The following is a 22,500-nucleotide window of genomic DNA, read 5'->3' as shown; positions in this document are numbered from 1 at the left end:
CGGTCCTCCAAAGCAACTTTAATTCCTTTCAAGACACATTATCATCATCATCATGCCTTCTCAAGTGAACGCAGTGAATCTGAAGACTGATGTGATTCAGATAATGTGATGCCTTCACAAAAATGACAATCAATCATTCCCACATCAGTGTGATCACACACACACACACACACACACAAGTCACAGATGACGCTGAGCGAGTGTATCATCACTTCTACACCGTCTGACAGATGTTATCTGAGGTCTGTTCCTACAGTAAAGTGTGTGTTCACCGTGATCGAGTGTGAGGTGTGGACGCAATCCTCTCGTCTGATTGGCTGATCAGAACATGAGCTTTGGCATTTAATGTGAAACACCGACTGGTTAATTATTGAGTCGTCGGGTTAAACCTGGTTTTGCAAGATCACTGATAATAACCCTTTGAATGAAAGTTCACACTCACTGCCCCTTTTCATGCATTAATCTCTTTTATTGCCAATATATCGACAGCTTGTAACCAAATCTTTCCCGACTTCATGAAAGCGGTCTGACTGACACACACACACACACGAGCTCGAACGCTGTAAACGTTAAAATATGGGTGCAGTTATTACTCGCTTCTCTGTTTATTATAGATATTTAAATACATTTAGAATTTACCCCCATAAAATATCTTTCTATTGCTTTAAAAAAAAGTTTTCCTGTTTTAAGCATAAACCTCAAGACTTGTGTTTAGAAAAACAAGATTTCAACAATCAATATAAAACACTTCAGATTTCAATGAAACAAACTTTGGGAAGGCTTTAAAAAGAGTTTCTGAAGCAGCTGCAAACTAACTAACTATAACTAACTAACTAACTCACTAACTAAAGCCCTCACGCATCAGCTTAATGCAGTTAGTTTGATCAGATCACTGACACACACAAAGACACGTTTGTTTTCATATTCAGTTCATTCCCATAACAGGAGACGCATGAGAGCACATGAACGACAGACGACACGAGACTGAAGACCCACATATATCAACAGATAATATAATAACACACACACACCCAGTGTCTAAGAACAACTCTGAGCCGCTGATTAATAATAACTGGCAATTATTAAACTATGAAGAATAACAAAGCCCCTGTTTCATTGTTCCATCAGCTGACTCGGATGATCAGGTCACCGCTGGGGTCAGATAAGAAACACGTGGAAAAACAAATGCTTTTGCAAATAATTATCATATACTAACATACTTATGAGAAGAAAAGTCCAAATAGATCACACATACTAAGTTGAAATTATGACAAAAAGTTTAATTTACGACACTGTCATTTATGAAATGAAAAGTCAAAAGTTATGAAAGTCATAAAGATCACAGTCATAACTATTAGATGAAGTCAAAATGACAAAAAGATGAAATTATGACCTCAAAAATGATCACAAACTAAGTAATATATGAAATTAAGTGTCGAAATTATGACGGAAAGTCAAAATTATGACTATTAATTATATTACTCATGAATTTATTATGAAGAGATGCTCTGTAAAAATGAATATGCTTTATCTAATCAATAAAATTGTGCCAACAGATTACAAGCAATATTATTTATTAAATTGAACAAATTAGAATTGAGTAATAATTAATCAAATTAATATTCTAATTGGTACAATTTAACTAATAATATTGCTTGTAATATGTTGCCACAATTTTATTGATTAGATAAAGCATATTATTTTTTTCAGTGTGAAGTCATATTCATTACATAAAGTCAAAATGATGACATTCTAGTCAATTATGAAATAAAAAGTATATAGAAATGATATAGAAAGTCATAATTTCAACATTTTATCTTATATAATTTCAACTGTTTGTCTCCGAATTATGACTTAGAATGCAATAACTTTGCCTTTTTATATCTTAACGACTAAATGTCATAAATAAGATGTTCTGAAGTTGCAGAAACAGGCTTCATAAAGTCTGATGAGTTCAGATCTGAGGATCTCTTGCAGTTTAACAAACTTCACAAAAAGTTCAAAACATTTTAGACATTTCATTCCTTCATCTGCATGTGAAAGAGTGAGAGTGTGTTCATGCTGAAACACAGCCTGTGTGGTTGCATCATCTAACTATAGAGAACACAGTCCATCCTGTGTAATCCTCTCTATACACACACTAACTCGATGTCTGTGTGTAAGTCTACTGAAGTCACTGACAATTCACAAATACAATGTTTATAATGATGTCCATCATCATCATCATACACTCATCATCATCCTCATCATGCCACGTCTAACAGTCCCGCACGCTCGAGCGCTTCAATAACACACTGTTTTAAAGGACTGCATGTACAATCTGCCTCGCGACATGACGTTTCTAATGCATGTTCGCTTATGCATGCTGAATATCATCTGCTATATTGATGCAAACAGAGCGATCATAACGGCCGATTAAACACATCACGCGCCATGACCAGCAGCTCCTCGCGTTCTCGCGCTATAATGCGCGCGCGTGTGTGTGTGTGTGTGTGTGTTAAACTCACCCTGATCAGTTGTCTTAAAGTCAGTGTTAACATAGTAAAGCGACTCAACTTCTCCGGTTCCAGCAGGGTTTGCGGTCGCACGCTTTTCGTCCGTCGCCTAAATGACAGCGGCTTACTGACGATCCGCGCGAGTGCTCATGGGAAATGTAGTCCTGACTTGCGCAGTGGGGAGTTTTGCTGTGGTGGACTACAAGTTGACGTCAAAACGACAGCTAACTGTATTTCAGCACAGTTCTAACACACATGTATTTTATATTACGAACAGCTGAAATACGACATCATGCACATGAACTGCTTTTATTTATTCTACTTCACCAAGCCGAGAGTTATCCATGTAGTCTCTCAATTAATGTGGCTTCATGAAACCTGGATATGTAATTAAATACACAATATTTGCAGCTGAAACTGACTGAAATTGTAATGCAATGTAATGTGTATTATTTAGTGCTGTCAAATGATTCATTGCGATTATTGCATCTAACAAAAGTTTTTTTTTTTTTTTTTAAAGTGGTGGGGACGGGGACATCAATGTATAAATATATTATAAGTTTTGATCTAAATTATCGGTAGGGATATATCGGTGTCACCGGATATTGGTAAGGACACGTCCCTACACTCTAAAAAAAAATGTTGTATGGGTTGTTTTAACACAAATTTGGGTCAAATATGGACAAACCCAAATGTTGGGTTAAAAATATAATTAAAAAAATGTAGTTGAAAGTGAAAGTTGAAGCTGGTTTAACATTTTTAACCCAACATTTGGGTTTGTTCTGTTATATCCAAATTTGGGTTAAAACAACCCGGCATTGTTTAAAGCATCCCTATATTATAATGTGATTAATCAATTTGACAGCACTAAATCTTATATATTTACTTACTGTCTCCCAAATAATTAACACTCAGTAATAATAAAGCCCTTTTTGTTGTTCCTAGAGTTCAAGTGTCCCACGAAGACCCCGAGAATACAAAGTTATATGTATTTGCACTTATTATAATAAAATGACCTTACAAACGAAGTATCAGGACACACAGCACGAGGTTCTTCTTCGTCTTGTCAGTCTTGAATCTTTGCATCATAATGGATCACTTCATTCAGTGTTTGTGAATAACGGCCGGCCAGTCAGACGGATTGGATTTCATTATTTATTTGTGGTACATTATTTACACACATGTATACTATACACATGATCAAGCAATACTTTATTCACAGAACTGCAGGAGCTCGAGTTCCTCTTCTCGTTCACAGATGAATCGGTTGTCCAAAAATAAAGAGCCACGGCTGCGCTTTTGGTGCGTTACTTCAAAAACATGACGGGGAAAGTAAAGGGATGAAAAACAATATCATTCTATTTGTGTCAGCATCTTGCATTTTGTCTTTGCGTCTCTTCAAGCTTTATTCAGAGTAAATAGATATGCTATGTCTTTAATTTCATAATACATAAAGGTAATTCATATTGGGGTGAATAACATTCTGTTAAATACATTCATTTGGATTTATTTATCATCTTCTTACACGTAGAGAGTGTTTTTGCTCAATGTTTTGAACATTAAACCTGGTTTTGCAGTGTTACTCTTTGTCTGGTTCACCCAGAAGCTTTGGAGTCTCTGTTGGTGATCTGATCATGAAGCTAAAACTTCATCTGAAAGGTTTTGCTACTGTCATTTAACATCAAAATGTTGTAATTTATACCTCAAATTCATTCCGGACAACATCAGGACGGCCTCTTGAAGTCGACGTGAAACTCATGTTCCTGTGAACGATTCATCATTCTAAAGAAAATAAAAGTTTGTCTTCATGATCTTTCATCACCGTCCATCTTCTTGACTGACATCAGGAATCAATATTTCTCAAGACTCTATATTTTCATCATCATCATCCAATCAGTTCTTCAGTTGCATTTGTAAAACCCTGATCGAACTGCATATCGCAACAGGCTTGTCATTTGAAACCAATGAAAAATAGCTGGTTTTTGACTTCTTCACTGCAAAAAATGAGGTTGTTCCTCAGTACTTTTGTCTTGTTTTCCAGGACAAACATTTAAACAAAGAAAAAAAAAATAGCTTGCATCAGCCATTACGGGGCCAAGCACAAAAAAGGCAGGATAAGTCATTAGTAATAAGATGATTTAATGGTTTATCTCTTTTGACCAATAGGTGGCGCTGTGACCAAATTGGTGTGTTGTGGTCAGAGTGAGGGGCCAATGACACATGCATAGTTTGGTGTCAATATGCAAAAGCATTGCAGGCATACAGCTTTAGAGTCATTCTGGCATCATTGATGCGGTCTATGAAAACGGTTTCATTGATCGACACGAAATCCGTAATCTTTTGCCGGCATGGTTTGAGGATGATACGATTCAATTTTCGAGTTCGAGAAAGTATAAGATTTTAAAGACTCAGATTCACTGCAATCAGCCAAAGGGTTCAGAAGTTTTGAACAAAAAGAGCCATTTTTTCATTTTCTCCTGACCACTAGGTGGCACTGCGCCAAAAACTTGCAGATGTCCTCAAGTCATGGTTGTCATAACACACACCAATTTTAGTCAGAATGGGCTAAAGCATTGCGGAGATTTATCCTCAGGTTCATTTTGGTGTGCTCTTCGTCAAATTTGTTTGCGTGTTATTCGAGAACCGTTTGGAGGCGTTCGACAAAGTGTAAGGGTTTTTTAGGGTTCATAAAAAAATCCTACGGGTTAATGGATAAAATGCCGTCACAGGATGGAATTGAATTCTCTTGAGCTAAGATATCAGAGAAACATTTTGTTGTATTTCTTTAGCCCTTAAGGTTCAACAGTTATTAGCATTAAAATAAGTGAAACATTGGACACTTGGTGGCGCTAGATGGATTGAGTTACAGACTCCAAAATTGCTGTGGTTCATATTTAGACTGCTCTCAATCTATGTGCCAAATTTCATAACTAAAGCGGTTCTATGGGCTTCCATAGACTCAAGAGTGGAAGAAGAATGATAATAATAGGAACTCGAACGGATCCAAACCGTCGGTGCTTGACCCGTAAATATCCAATTCGTTCAACCTTATCCAATTTTCTGACCCCACTGCAAGATACTTGTTCTTGTTTAAAGCACAAACTCTGTTCAATACACAAGTATTAATATCTGAAATCATTTTGCTTCACCGGTATTTAAAGTCCCCCTGTAGTCAATAATTTGATCCCATAAACTCGTCTTTGATGAACAAAATTACATATTTAAAAGTTTTTTCCGTCTCATAAACAACATTAAACGCTGGATTTTCACCACAGGGAGACTTTGAGAATCTTTATATGTTTGAGCTGAAAAACAAGACAAAGGTACTGAGGAAGAACTCCTTCTGGAATACAGGATCGGTAGAAAAACAAGACGTTCCCTGTTCGTCTAACAGTCGACAGACAAAAACGGACGAAAGCAATAAACCAGTTTTAAAGAGATAGTTCACCCAAACATGAAAATAACCCCATGATTTACTCACCCACGCTCAAGTCATCTTATGATGCACTTTTATGATGGATAGATGCACTTTTATGATGGACAGATGCACTTTTATGATGGACAGATGCACTTTTATGATGGATAGATGCACTTTTATGATGGACAGATGCACTTTTATGATGGATAGATGCACTTTTATGATGGATAGATGCACTTTTATGATTGACAGATGCACTTTTATGATGGATAGATGCACTTTTATGATGGATAGATGCACTTTTATGATGGACAGATGTACTTTTATGATGGACAGATGCACTTTTATGATGGACAGATGCACTTTTATAATGGATAGATGCACTTTTATGATGGACAGATGCACTTTTATGATTGACAGATGCACTTTTATGATGGATAGATGCACTTTTATGATGGACAGATGTACTTTTATGATGGACAGATACACTTTTATGATGGACAGGTGCACTTTTATGATGGATGGATGCACTTTTATGATGGATAGATGCACTTTTATGATGGATAGATGCACTTTTATGATGGACAGATGCACTTTTATGATGGATAGATGCACTTTTATGATGGATAGATGCACTTTTATGATGGACAGATGCACTTTTAAGGACTTCAAAACAGAAACGGCCACTGACTCTCATTATAAAGCTTGGAAGATCCAAGAATTTTTTAATTTAACACTGATTGTGTTTGTCTGAAAATGTAATGTCACATACACCTAGGATGACTTGAGGGCGAGTAAATCATGGGCTAATTTTCCTTTTTTGGGTGAACTATCCCTTTAAGAACTGAACGGATAAGGGTTGTTCTTTCTATATACAAAGAAAACTTAGAAGGAAAAAAATCAGCGGAAAGCACGTCCGCTTCATCCGAGGTACGGATGTTCGCTCTGAAAGTTGTAGTCCGGACAGACCTTCTGCACCAGCTTGTAATCGATGCTGAAGAAGGAGATGAAGATGCAGATGACCTTGAAGGGTTTGGCGCAGAGCCAGGACGAGTACGACTGCGTGTTCTCGGTGAAGCAGGTTTGCGACGGGTCGTACAGGCAGGGTTTGGGCTTCTTGGAGCGATCAGTTTTTTCGTACTCGACTCGGCAATTGAAGGTTTTGATGTCTTTGGGGTCGATCGTGGATTGTTGCGGCGGGTGGAACTGGATCTCGGGATGAATCGGGCTCTGCTGTTGGAGAACCTCGAACTCGACCACTTTAGATGGAGGGACGATGCTGACCGACACGTTCCCGAGACTCGAGGAGTTGTGGCGAAAGTAGACGGTGAACGTCCCGTTGACGTGATCCACGATTTTCCCGGTCACCAGAAGGCTGAACTTGAGCGTCTTGACGTTGAAGTAGAAGTCGCCCCAGCCGAAGATCTTTTTAGTTTTCATGGAGGTTTTGAGGGAAGGCTTGCGTTTGGGTCGGTAGCCTGTTTGCTCCATGAGTTGGGACTGGTTGCGGGCCCATTCGTACGGGTTCTGGAAGCTGAACGTGGGCGGTTTGGGTTTGACGGGCGCGTGGTCCATCGTGGAGAATATCCTGGACGTTTGGTACGGGGGTTTGACGACCCCTGACCCCGGCGGGAGGCTCTTGAAGACTGTGCCGGACGGGCCCTGCTCCAGGTAATCCAGAGATTTGCCCATCTGTTTCTCCAAGCCGTGCGCCTGAGGACACACACACACACACACACACACGTTTACTAGATGGGTCTTTCCATAGACGTAATGGTTTTTATACTGTTCAAACTGCATATTCTGACCTTTTACACTAACCTGACCCCTAAACCTACATATTATAGGCATATATAAAATAATTAAAAATAATTAAAAATCCAAGTGATTGGTTGTGAGATGCGTGCAGTCCTGATTGATTCTGTATTATTGCTTTGCACATGTAGAGAAAGGGAATGATTATCAGTAACTCAATTAAACCTCATTTGAGTTCAATCAGAACCGCATCGATGGCACGAGGATCTAGAACCCAGAACGTTCCATCACTGATCGTCCATCTCGCTGCAAGCGGGACAGATCTATTTTTACAGTTCGTTTAATGATAATGTCACTGCTCTATTTACACAGTGAAGCGAGCGGCTCTCGTCGAGAGATGAAGACGTGTGTGTTCTGGTGTCACTTCTGTTCACTTCCTGCTCTTTAATCCAGCGAGTGTGTGAATATTAATCAAATCAGGAACTGAAGACGCTTCTCGTTCTTAAAGTAACTCATGTTATTCTGTTCTTATTTATCCACTCACACACACACTAACCCGACCCCTAAACCTACCCATCACACACACACACACCCTCATGTCTTCATTACAGGTCATCATCTTATTCCCATCTGGATGATCTCTGGACACACACACACACACACACCTGCGCTCATCAGTCTCTCCGCTGAACACAATCTCATGTGTAACATTCATCAGTGCGTCTGCTAATGTATTCAATCAGTAAATTAATTTAGCAGCGCGTGTTTCTGTGATGGAAGCGATTGATGGAAGCGGACTCAGTGAGGGACATCGATCGCCGCCGCGCAGATTAAAGAGCCGGTGACGGAAGCGCATCGAGCGGATCATGAGCCGTTCAACGGTCCTCGTCAGTGAAGCCCGATGATGAACACGGCAAACTGCAGCTCACGGCTTAATCTGCTATTCTACCGTAAAACGGAAAAACTAGCGGTGTGGTTTATTATAGATTTTTATATATCTTAAATCTTATTTCACAGTAACAGAATATTTCACAATACTAAGTATTTTGAACCCAAAAATGTTCTATATTTTAGTAATTATATATTTTTTTGGCTAATCAAGTAAATTAAACACAAACAAATAAACGTTACTTCATTTATTGTGATATTTATAAAAATGTAAAAAATTATTAAAAAATTATAAATAAACGCAAACCATGAATTACACTACCGTTCAACAGGTTTTTTGTTGATTAAGGATGCATTAAATTGATCAAAAGTGACATTAAATGCATTTATAAGGTTACAAAAGATTCCATTTTAAAGAAACGCTGTTCTTTTTCTATTCATCAAAGATCCTGAGAAATAAAATATTTCACATTTTAAACAAAAATATGAAAGTGTTTTCAACACTGATAATCATCATAACTGTGTGTTGATCATCAGATCCTCATATTAGAGTGATTTCTGAAGGGTCATGTGGCACTGAAGACTGGAGTAATGATGCTGAAAATCACAGGAATAAATTACACTTTACTATATATTCACATAGAGAACAGATGATTTACATTACAATAATATTTCACTATTTTTACTGTATTTTTGATCAAATATACACAGCAAAAATATTTCACAATATTTATTCTGTTTTTTTAATCTAATAATGAGCAGAAGAGACTCCAAACCCCACTCATTGAATCATTGACAGTAAGTGAGAATCTGCATTCACACTGTACACCCTCACCCTCTGTGACCCTTGACCTCCGCTCACGTCACCCTCATGCATCAGGAGCATCGAGCGACACAAACGCTGGATCAATGATGATTTCACAACACACATAATTGATCCGACTGCGTCACAGAAAGGCCAGATTAAATATGAGCTTTTAAACACGACACACATCACAGTGTCTCCGTTCACAACTCTGCTTTAAAGTCACTGTGAAATCAAAGTTGACAGTTCTTATTTTTTAATATAATATATTCTAAACGATTTATCGGTGCACATCATCATTATTGTGTTAATTATGTAGAATCAGAATCAGTTCCTGTAACCTGTCACTCACATGAGATCAGCCAATAGCAAACCACAACCATCCAATCAATTCCCACTCAGACTAAATCAAGCCCCGCCCACATATGTTCTTGTTCCAGAAGTGTTTCACTCGATATACGACACAATAGAGGAGAAAATACTGAACAACTTAACAGTCACTTTAGCTAATGCCTTAAGGCAGTGTTTCCCAACCCTGTTCCTGGCGGCACACCAACACTGCGCGTATTCTTTGTCTCCCTAATCATCAAACACACCTGAGTCAATTCATCAGCTCATTAACCCATCTGATGCATTGTTGGTGTGCCGCCAGGAACAGGGTTGGGAAACACTGCCTTAAACAATGGGCCATTTATTTTATTTTATTAGTTCTGCACCAGAATGAGGAGTACGACGAGGATTATTAGCGCTCGACTCACTGTCACACAGAAACAAATCTCTTCATATTAGCTCACAACGACCATCAAACTGACACTGTAAAAAATAACCGTGATTTTAACGGTAAAATACTGTAAAAATGCTACAGTGCAAAACTGTTAATTGGTAAACAGAAAGTTTCCGTACTATACACGGTAAATAACTGTGATATAATTTTACAGTAAAATAACCGTTAAATTTACAGTTTTTGAAAGTTAAAAAGAACAAATCGTTGTATAATTTACAGTGAAAAACCGTAAATTGACATTCCCACAATTCCCTGTGTGACACTTCACATTTGATGTATTTTTGTTGAAATAACTACAGTTCCTCATAGTTTTATTGTTTTTTTTTCTAATCAGTTATGTACATTAGGGTTATATGTTACATTTAATGTAGTTAAATTAATGTTTATTGCATTTTTTTAATTTCATGTGTGTTACCATGATGGTGCTTAATGTTTGTGTGAATGACATTGTGCAACTTCTTTAATTAAGTGTTGCTTTATACAAGTATTCACTTGCGATGAGCTTTGATTGCTCATGTAACTCATCACTGCTGTGATGATTGTTGGTTGTCAGTGTATTACAATGGTCTAAAACAGATCAATAAGTTGGTAAATCCACATATTATCAGAAAATAAAATTACGGTTTATTACTGTAAATTTTAAGTTAAGTCTGTAAAACCATTAACGTTCCTACCGTATTTTTAACGGTAAAGTTCTGGCAACCACAGCTGCCGGTTTTTTACCGTAAAATTTACGGTTTATTTTTTACCGTGCACACTGAGTCCAGAACCCTGCCGTCAGGAACACACGCGCTATATATTATAATGCATTAATATTAACTGATACAACATTAGCAGTAACATTAAATGGCATTAATAAATGCTGTAGAAGTATTATTAGTTCATGTGACTAATGTTAATATTGTAAAGTCTTACTGAAATGTTCTTTATGCAAAATAAAGCAAGACCTGTTTTAGCCTGCCAATTATTAAAAATTAAACACAATAATATCCTCCTGATTTCTATTATACACACACACACACACACACACACACACACACACACACACACACACATATATATATACTTTAAGGATTTAGCAAACAACATAGCTCGGCCTCACACAATATCCTCCTGATTTCTAATGCACAAAATCAATATTATTTCAATTCTGTTCACTTTTGTACTGCGTTAAATGTACTCTGATTTAATCAATAAAAATAACTTCTCACAGAAATGAGAACCATCACTGACAAAAAAGTAAAAAACATCAGATGTAGAGTAATTTGGGAGACATTATTCACAATAAAATCTTAATCATGCAAAAATACTTCTAGTATTATAATTATTATCAGTAACACTTTATTTTAAGGTCACATAGTTACACATTCCTACATTACTGTAATAATAACAGTGAATTATTCATAATTACCGTAACATGCAAGTACAGTAGTAGTTACTCATTTACCTTATAATTTCATTTCGATGTTGGGCAGAAATGTGACCATTTGTGAGATTGACCCACATGTGTATGATATTAAAACAGCTGAGATGTCACACACACACACACACACACAGTGGAAGAAGTGTGAGGCGTTTCAGGGACAGATAACACAGAGTTCATCCCACACCAGACGAGCTGAAGGAAGTTGTTAGCAGCGTTTCAATTCGAGTGATACATTTACAAGTCTGTAGACGACGATTACAACAGCTGGCACCAACATAAAGCAGATAACACACTCGCGCGCTCCTTCTTCTTCACGCGCCGAGGAGAAATAATAACCCGAGATGGAGTAATCCAGCCAGACGAACTGTGTATACATATGTATGTCTCAGGGAATTTAATATAAAGAAAATGTGATTACGGCGGCTTGAGATCGCGCGCGGTGGAGGAAATGGCTTTATTGCTGCAGCGAGACGAGAACGAGAGGCTGCTTTACAGTTTGAGGCCCATTAATAATCGCTAACTTCATTTGAGACACCAGGAGCAAAAAGCATCTTAAAGGGGTGGTATTATCATATGCCCCTTTTCACAAGATGTACAATAACTCCCCAGTGTGTGTGTGTGTGTGAAGCTTTAGCTAAAAATAGCCCACAGATTATGTTTTTATAGCATGTTAAAAAAAGTTTTTTTGAAGGTGAGCAAAAATGCGTTGTGTCCCTTTAAATGCAAATGAGCTGCTGTTCCCGGCACAGGGGGCGGGGCTTCAACAGCTCTTCCTAGCAGAGCCATATGGAGCCCGTTGTTGCGAGGCGGGGTTTATGTACGTTTTAAGGTTTATGATGTCACAAATATTGTGTAGTCGATTGTTGTAGTCTGTTATTACGTGAACTCACTCGAGGAGTGTATGTGTGTGTGTGTGTGTGTGTGTCGTGACTCTCGTGAACCCACTCCAGGCTCACAGGGAAGGAAATGAAGAGTTGAATAAAGACGTTATTTTTGTTGTTTTTTTGCGCACAGAAAGTATTCTCGCCTCTTGATAATCTTAAGCAAGAGCCGCTGCCGTCACTCGGAATATTTTAACGATGTCTTTAAGAACTTTCTGGGCCGGCAAGTTTTAATTACAACAGAAGCCTATGGAGGAGTGATCCAGCTCTCAGATTTGATCAGAAATATCTTCATTTGTGTCCCGAAGATGAACAAAAGTCTAACGGAGTTGAACAACACGAGGAGAATAATAACATGAGGACAGAGTTTACATGTTTGGGTGAACTGGCCCTTTAAGAAAGTCTTTCTGAGGGGGTGGAAGGATCGAGGGAGTGAACGAACCCGTCAAATTAAACGCTGGTTTACAGACGCGATCGATGACGGATCCTCGGCTTCATATTTCTACTGTAACTTCTATCGCTTGTTAGTGTCCAGCGGCGACTGACCCCGAGGAGCAACGCTCGTCTCTCTTCTCTCCTGCAGCTAATTGGAGTTTTATTTCATGCAATCCATTCATTTCTTTCTCAGACGCGGATACATCGATCCTCTGTCGACACAAACACTCAGTGATCGCAGGCTCACGTCTGCACAAACGTACAGTAAATATTACGAAAATATATTTTAATGTTTTTTAAAGAGACTCTTCTGCTCATCAGGCTGCATTTATGATCAAAAATACTGAAATATTATTGTAATGTAAATCATCTGTTCTCTATGTGAATATGCAGTAAAGTGTAATTTATTCCTGTGATTTTCAGCATCATTACTCCAGTCTTCAGTGTCACATGACCCTCCAGAAATCACTCTAATATGAGGATTTATGATTATTATCAGTTTTGAAAACAGTTTCATATTTTTGTGGAAACTGTAACTGTGATACATTGTATATTTGAGGATTCTTTGATGAATAGAAAGTTTAAAAGAACAGAATTTATTTGAAATAGACTTTTGTAACATTATAAATGTCTTTACTGTCACTTTTGGTCAATTTCCCCAAACCTTTGAAGAGTGTATCACGGTTTATATAAAAATCTGAACACTGATAATAATCATAACTGTGTCTTGATCATCAGATCATCATATTAGAGTGATTTCTGAAGGATCATGTGACACTGAAGACTGGAGTAATGATGCTGAAAATCACAGGAATAAATTACACTGGTAACACTTTACAATAAGGTTCATTAGTTAACATTAGTTAATGTATTTACTAACATGCACTAACCATGAGCAATGCATTTGTTACTGCATTTGTTCATCCTAGTTAATGTTAGTTCATGAAAATACAGCTGTTCATTGTTTGTTCATGTTAGTTCACGGTGCATTAACTAATGCTAACAAGATTTTAATCAAGTATTAGTAAATGTTGAAAATAACATTAACAAAGATTAATAAATGCTATATATGTGCTATTCATTATTAGTTCATATTAACTAATGTCGTTAACTAATGTTAACTAACGAACCTTATTGTAAAGTGTTACCATTACACTTTACTAAATATACATAGAGAACAGATGATTTACATTACAACAATTTTTCAGTATTTTTGTATATAAAAAAGCCGCCTTGGTGAGCAGAAGAGACTTAAACGGTAATCATTCCTGTGCTGGACAGTGTGTGTGTGTGTGTGTGTGTGTGTGTGTGTCCTAGACAGCATTAAAGCACCACCGCTCGCCCATCGAACGCTTCCTCTCCGGCTCACTCACACAGAAATAGTTTGAGAACTCAATATTCTGACAATAATCTCGTCAGAAACTTTTGGCTTCTTTTCCTTTAAAATGAAAATGACATTTAATTATGAGACGAGAAATACAGCCCAGAGGAAAAGAGATAAATCGCTGGGGAGAGAGAGAGAGTGTGTGTGTGTGTGTGTGTGTATGAGAGAGAGAGAGAGATTATCATGGAGCGAGAGTGAGTGAGTTATAAAGTATCAGAGACGAGAGAAACCGAGCCGAGACTGATAACACGAGCAAGAGAGAAAAGAAAGAGAGAGACTGAATTACCACAAAAGGAGAAGAAGAAGATCTTTTTAGTGAAAGAGAGAGTTGAAAGAAGAGTTCAGCCAAGAATGAAGATCCTGTCGTCGTTTATTCAGAAAATAAAATATCATGCACTATATTTACAACTTAACTAATTTTCTTTAGTTATAATAACACATTTACTGATCAAATATGATAATATTCATTATTATTGAATAATTCGGTAACACTTTATTTTACAACCCGCAAACAACTGTGTAAGTACACCGAAATTACGGTATAAGTTTCCGTAATTGTAGTGTACTTCTGTGTAAGTACACCGAAATTACGGTATAAGTTTCCGTAATTGTAGTGTACTTCTGTGTAAGTATAAGGGAACAATATGTTAAGTTTGGGGTAATAAGGGGGTAACAAGCAGATATACAAGCAAATTATTTAATTAGTTTAAAAATAACAGGTACCTATTCTGTTAATATATTCCAGGCAAAGATATACGTCTGTTTTTATAAAATGTATCACATTTCTGGCAAAACATGTTCAGGATAATTTTGACATCTGTGGGTTGAAAATTAAACATATATATATATATATATATGAAGAGTTCAGATGCAAAAGCCTCAAAATGCCATTTGAAATTTTCTTCTTTAATGATGATTTTTTTTATCAAACTTGTACATTTAAGTTCAGTGATTTCACTTAAATAACAATTAATAGGTAATTATCATTGCCATTTAAGTAAAATTACTGAACTTAAATATACAAGCTTGATAAAAATCATCATTAAAGAAGAAAATTTCAAATGGCACTTAGAGGCTTTTGCATCTGAACTCTTCATATATATATATATATATATATATATATATATATATATATATATATATATATATATAAATGTATTGGCTTTTCTTACTACAATACTTACCTTATCCCATTGAATTGCAATGACACTTAAATGTCAGGGCAAATATACTATAATTAAAAAGTTTTTTTTTTTGTTGTTTTTTTTTCTTGATAACAGTACCTTTCTCAGTAATTACGGTGCAAATAGTGTTGTTTTGTTTTGCTACATAGTAAGTAGCGTTTGTTACCCCCTTGTTCTGCGTAGTTACAGGGTAAGTGTAACTCCTGCGGGCTGCAAATTAAAGTGGCGCTTGTTACCCCTTTATTACCCCAAACTTAAAATATTGTTCCCTTATACTTACACGGAAGTACACTATAATTACGGAAACTTATACCGTAATTTTGGTGTACTTACACAGTTGTTTGCGGGTCGTAAAATAAAGTGTTACCAATAATTCAAATATTAAAGTGTTGCTGGAGTTTCTGGAGCTCGACAGGCCCGATCAGCGAGTAAATGATGACAGTGTGTTCATGCACGGGGCACATCGCTGAGTGTGTGTGTGTGTGAGAGAGAGAGTGTGTGCGTGTGTGTAAATGAGTTCAGGTGTAAAGCGCTTCAGATTATTGCCTCTGAAAGTGAGAGTGTTGCAGATCTCGTCATGAGGACACACACACACACACACACACAGACGAAGCGTGTCTCTAATCACAGTAACGCTGGAGAGGTGCGCTGAGAAGATCCTCGTCGAAGCAGTTGTGTTTTACACCGAACGAACACACACACATCCAGCAGATCAAATCAACACAAGAAGGAACATCCGTCTCCAGAAGACGGAGCAGAAGTCCATCAGCGGCGCTCGTTCCCCAGCGTTAATCCGTTTACTGACGCTTTAGTCGAGTCGAGCTCATTTATAAAAACACACACAGAGCGTACAATAAAGAGAAATGGAGACACTCCAAAATTAAACTACACACACTAATAAAACACACATATTAAACCGCAAACATCTACCAGAAGAAATATCAGAAGAGCGGTGAGGTTCGTCAAAAAATAAACACGTGATTAAACGTATATATCTATAATAATAGGTAATATGTGTTTCGAGGTATTCTCTATACACACACACGACTGTGAATGAGCAGAACAGTAAAACCAACAGTATTTATAGCGTTTTTACCTCTTGTAATCACAGCCGTGACCAAATGATCTGACGGCACGGGCGCTTCGGTCTGGAAGTGATCGACGTCACTCTTTGTTTATACAGAGATTTGGGAAGTTTTACCTTTCGTTAAACATATTTAGATATACGGGAAACCGCAATGGAAGACGATTTCGGTATATCTAAATATGTTCAGTAAAAGGTAAAACTTCCGAAATCTCCGTGTAAATATTGAGTGACGTCACACGCAAGCGATCACTTCCGGCGTAACATTGAACTGATTCAACTGATTCAGTTGGACATTGAACAACTGATTCAGATCACTGTGATTACACGAGGTAAAAACGATATAAATACTGTTGGTTTTCTCACACAAACCGCTCGTTTCGTGTCTTAGGCCATCAATGTGTACTTACATTTACGAGTCATTAAATCATGTTTAATTTGGACTTCTCTGTGCTGCTCTTTGGTGGACCCCCTTAGCCTCCAGTGTATGACTGATAGACAACAACGGTTTGACTGAAAAATGTCAAAATTGAAAATACTGTGGAAACAACATATCAAGATAAAACATTTCAAAAATTAATTTCAAAGTGAACTGTCCCTTTAAACCTGAAGGACCGTACACACCGGGACGAATATCGACGCACATTGTGAACATGCAAATTCATTCCCTGACAATAGATGGCGCCCATTTGCTCTGCAGTCCCACTCCATACAGCTCTCGTTTATCACGATGTGTGTGTGTAGTCGCTGTCGCGTTATGTTCCGACACCAGCGAGAACAGCAGCTCTACACTCATCCTTCATCTTCCTCGTCTTAGCAGACGGCGACGCTACTTAAATATACTAAATCACACGAGTTCCCCAGATAATATAGACCAGATGCCAGCCGATCTTAGCCCCGCCCACAACATTTGAGTTCGGATCCGTTGTGAAGCAAGTACGCTCGAGCCAATCAAATCATCAGGGCGGGGTTTATACGAAGATGGACAGATGATCGACCGTAGCGTAATCATCACGTCACCAAAGAGCGCTTGGGTGGAGTTGGTTTACAACAAAGATGGCCGCCGCTGGAGAACTGAGATGTGTAGATCCAGCATCTGTTATAGAGGATGTGACAGCGCATGCGTTCGAAGCGTCTCGTCTACAATCCTCAATCAAACGGCCGAACGCGTGTTCGACAACCAGCTCGAAGACCCGTCTGGGTTGGGTATCGAGAATCGAGTATCGATTGGAATCGGGACTAACTTTTCGTTTTTCCCGGAATCGTTCAAAAGTTAAAATTTCGATTCCTAGTTTCGATATTCACAGTCCGGCGAGCGGAAGAAGAAACCGCTGAACAACACCAACGAAGAAGCGTCTACCGGAAGTGTTGGCATAACCACGCGAGTCGAACATGAGTAGCTTACGTCGGCGATCCAAAGTGTGGCTTCACTTTTCTAAAAATAACGAAATCTCGGCAAAATGCAAAATTTGTGACAAAAGGAGTATTTTTACAGAAGGAGTATTTCCTTCAGAAAGGCCGTTGGTTAGCAAGGTTAGCTAAACTTTTTTGACCCTGCCTCTTAAAAGAATCGGAATCGAGAATCGTTAGGAACCGGAATCGAAACAAGGAATCGGAATCAGAATCGTTCAAATTCAAACGATACCCAACCCTACTTATGATCCCATCCACCAAAACACATCGTAACACCAGCTGTGAACTGGGCCATAGACACACTCATCTCTCCTGCCAGTGTGTGTGTGTGTGTGTGTGTGTGTGTGTGTGTGGCCTGATTATAAACACTGTCCTCATTGCTATAGTTATCATCTTTCGTTCTTCGGCCGGACAAAGATGTCAGTGTTTCGCAGTGAAATATTACTATTAAAATTATACATGATGTAATATCATTCAGTGGCAGCTTTACACACACACACACACACACACACACACACACTTGACTTCACCCTATGAGATACAGGAGTTAGACCTTCAACCCCATTATCTCATTAGAATTGTGTGTGTGTGTGTGTGTGTGTGTGTGTGTGTGACAGCAGTTCAGGCCTCTTGATCTCACAGTCCATCAGACCGGCTCAGCCCACCAGAGACCAGCGGCTCGACAGGCCTTGACTTTCACTCGTCTGGACAAGGTCCACTATAACACACACACACACACACACACACACCACTGACGTAGAGGAGCGGATCACACTCTTACTGGGAGGATCGGGAGTCGGCATCTTCATCCGGCACCGATATTTAGAGGATATTTGTCAATCATACACACACATCATCCAAAGACTCAGAGCTGGACAAGTGTTGTAACGTGAAGGTCAAAGTTCAACTTTGACCCCAATTGCTGTTGACCTTTCAACACACAGCAATGATTATCGGCCAATCACATGTGTGTGTGTGTGTGTGTGTGTGTGTGTGTATGTGTCTCAGTCATGTGTGTGTGTGTCTCAGTCATGTGTGTGTGTCTCAGTCATGTGTGTGTGTGTCAGTCATGTGTGTGTGTGTCAGTCATGTGTGTGTGTGTGTCAGTCATGTGTGTGTGTCTCAGTCATGTGTGTGTGTGTCTCAGTCATGTGTGTGTGTCTCAGTCATGTGTGTGTGTGTCTCAGTCATGTGTGTGTGTCTCAGTCATGTGTGTGTGTGTGTGTCAGTCATGTGTGTGTATGTGTGTTTGTCTCAGTCATGTGTGTGTGTCAGTCATGTGTGTGTGTGTGTGTGTGTGTCTCAGTCATGTGTGTGTGTCTCAGTCATGTGTGTGTGTCTCAGTCATGTGTGTGTGAGTGTCAGTCATGTGTGTGTGTCTCAGGACAGAATACCAGATAACTTAATTCACTAAAATACAATTTAGGCATAAACAGTCACACAAGTTTTGCAACAAAAAAATAAATGATAACTTATTCCTTCAAATGTGTTTCTACAAACAAAATTTAAGCCAATTAACAAAGCATTCCAGATCACTTTATAAATATTAAATATTAGAGCACGGCTACGATCAATCGCATCCACAATAAAAGTTTGTGTTTACATAATATTTGTGTGTGTGTTGTGTATAATTACTTTGTATATATAAATACACAAATATGCATGTATATATTTAAGAAATATTTGCATGTATATATACATATATTAGGGCTGTGCAAAAATTAAGTGCGATTAATCACATCCAAAATAAAAGTCTGTGTTTACATAATATATTTGTGTGTGCTGTATATAATTATTTTATATATATAAATACACACACATGCATGTATATATTTAAGAAAATGTGTTATTCATATATAAAATATTTATATTTATATAATATAGATTATGTATTTATATATATATATATACAGAATTTAAGCGCAAATAATTCTTAAATATATACATGCATGCATAGGTATTTATATATACAAAATAATTATATACAGCACACACAAATATATTATGTAAACACAGACTTTTATTTTGGATGCGATTAATCCCAATTAATTTTTGCACAGCCCTAATATATATACATAATTATATAACAGTATAGTAAGTCCATAAGTCTACATAGGGCAGTATAGTAAGTGCATTGTGTCATAAAATAACACTTTTCACACAGAGGTCACAGCGGCGTTCATGTGTGTGTAAGTCTGACTCCAGGCATGTGACGGAGATTTCATGGATTCGATTATGAATTCAAAAAAGCTCCTTTTTATTGGTAGGATCAGATTTTTATCCGGAATACAGATTTGGTGCGGCGTGACTCTTCTGCATGCAAACTGGGGGAACCGGAGCCGGGGGGCCGTAATTACCAAAGCCCACAGGCAAATCTGGAGTGTGACATCATCCAGGGACGCCCAGGGTCTGATGCATGATGGGTAACCGGATGAAAGCAATTCATTTTTATCAGGGCTCAGTCATGGCTAAAGAGATTATTTATTACTCATGAAGTATAAGGGTCTGGAGGCTTTCTGGTGGGGGGATATCAGAGAATTCATCCAGACACACTGAACCGCTTCGAGACCTGCTCAAATAACGGAGAACTTCAGAACGCAAAGATCCGGGGAATATTAGATGTGCTTAGATCTGAAGAGCAGATCATCACACCCCACAGGAGAAACAGAAAGCACATCTGCACTTTAATGTGTTAACTTAGTTTCTCTTAGAAAGCAATCAGACTATATGGAGAGCAGAGACATCCACCCTATATAATCTCACATGCGTCTCCAATAGAGTCTCAATAGAGTCTTGGATTTAATACCATTTAAAACTGAGAAATCTCAATATGAACTCAAATATTATTTTTGAGTTCTGTACTCTATTACTAATTGACTCAATTGTGACTATTTTATTTCTCCTGAGGAATGATAGATACATCTGAGACAACAGACAAAAGATGAAACTTAAATGAAGTTCACAAACGAGTTCAGACGGAGAGGAAAGTAAAGGGAAGACTGACCTTTCAAAGCTGAAGTATCGATTTCCTAAATGGCAAAGATCCCATAGGAAAGTTTCCGTGGTTCAGTTCGATATACAGCAGATCTTAATTAGAGCATTACGTTCGAGAAAAGAAATATATGGATCGACACTGTCAATAACCATACAGATTTAGAGGGGACAGAAATAACAACCATAGTAATATCAAAATCTCACCGTTTTAGACTCAAACAAACGATTCAATAACTTATTAACTTACGGTTTAGACACAATATTCCCAGTTTGATTCGCCAACAAGCCGTGGATGAGTTATCTGCTGTACATTAGTGGCGTTTCATTCCTGAACGAATCAGTGTTTTGAACAAATCTAATAAATGAATGATTCAATGAGTCACTACTGAATAAATCAGTGTTTTTGAAGGAATGGGGTGAGTGAATGATTCAATGACTCACTCATCCCTTGTTTTGTTCTGATATGAATCAGTGTTTTTGACTGAATCGGCCGGTTGTGTGAATGATTCAATGACTCACTCATCCCTTGTTTTGTTCTGATATGAATCAGTGTTTTTGACTGAATCAGCCGGTTGGGTGAATGATTCAATGACTCACTCATCCCTTGTTTTGTTCTGATATGAATCAGTGTTTTTGACTGAATCGGCCGGTTGTGTGAATGATTCAATGACTCACTCATCCTTTGTTTTGTCAAGACATGAATCAGTGTTTTTGATTGAATCGGCCGGTTGAGTGAATGATTCAATGACTCATTCATCCTTTGTTTTGTCAAGACATGAATCAGTGTTTTTGATTGAATCGGCCGGTTGAGTGAATGATTCAATGAATCACTCATCCTTTGTTTTGTTCTGACATGAATCAGTGTTTTTGATTGAATCGCCCGGTTGGGTGAATGATTCAATGACTCACTCATCCTTTGTTTTGTTCTGACATGAATCAGTGTTTTTGATTGAATCGGCCGGTTGGGTGAATGATTCAATGACTCACTCATCCCTTGTTTTGTTCAGATATGAATCAGTGTTTTTGATTGAATCGCCCGGTTGAGTGAATGATTCAATGACTCACTCATCCCTTGTTTTCAGATTCAAAACCACACGCACAAATTTACAATTTATATCTTACAGATACTCTCGAAGTGATTTTTACCACTGAAGTAAGTCTTGATCTTTCTTCTGGAACTAGAACAAGACTGAAATCTTGTCGGCTGTTGAACTTCGACAGCGATCTTAGAATAGCTTCAAGCACACCAATCGAGTTCTTAGCATATGAGCTGGTTTGGAACCTCAAAATTAGATTTAGGAGCTAATAAACAGCAGCACATATCGACAGACTGAAGTGAGATAATATGATCTGTGTCTGATTTCCTGTTAACCGCATAGAGAGTCCATAAAGACATCTGCGGAAATATGATCAAGACCTGGAAGAGCTTCACCTTTAAGCTGCTCGTTAGGTAATGCCAAACGCATTAGATCTGAGATCACTCTCACATCACGATGGATATGGCCTAGAAAAACCTGATCCCAGATCAGCTATTTATCATTCTGAAATATGTGA

General features: G+C 38.0%; 2 protein-coding genes across 7 annotated transcripts in view; both read right to left on the bottom strand.

Moving 5' to 3' along the window:
• The window catches only part of shmt2 (serine hydroxymethyltransferase 2 (mitochondrial)), a 22,890-nt gene extending 20,250 nt beyond the window's left edge, over positions 1 to 2,640 (bottom strand). The window contains exon 1 of the mRNA XM_039654241.2: positions 2,508 to 2,640. Coding sequence (XP_039510175.2) covers positions 2,508 to 2,540 — 33 coding nt within the window. The 5' untranslated portion in view covers positions 2,541 to 2,640. The remainder of the gene's footprint in view (positions 1 to 2,507) is intronic.
• A 996-nt stretch (positions 2,641 to 3,636) lies between these two features.
• nxph4 (neurexophilin 4) overlaps positions 3,637 to 22,500 on the bottom strand; it is a 100,640-nt gene continuing 81,776 nt past the window's right edge. For all 6 annotated transcript variants that reach the window (XM_089134551.1, XM_089134552.1, XM_089134550.1 and 3 more), the window contains one exon: positions 3,637 to 7,626. In XM_089134551.1, coding sequence (XP_088990677.1) covers positions 6,835 to 7,605 — 771 coding nt within the window. In that variant the 5' untranslated portion in view covers positions 7,606 to 7,626 and the 3' untranslated portion in view covers positions 3,637 to 6,834. The remainder of the gene's footprint in view (positions 7,627 to 22,500) is intronic.

This window comes from Pimephales promelas, chromosome 8 (assembly GCF_988280905.1).
Source record: "Pimephales promelas chromosome 8, fPimPro1.hap1.1, whole genome shotgun sequence".
NCBI classification, from domain to species: Eukaryota; Metazoa; Chordata; class Actinopteri; order Cypriniformes; family Leuciscidae; genus Pimephales; species Pimephales promelas.
The sequence above is the reverse complement of the archived record's forward strand: the minus strand, read 5'-3'. Positions and strand labels throughout refer to the sequence as shown.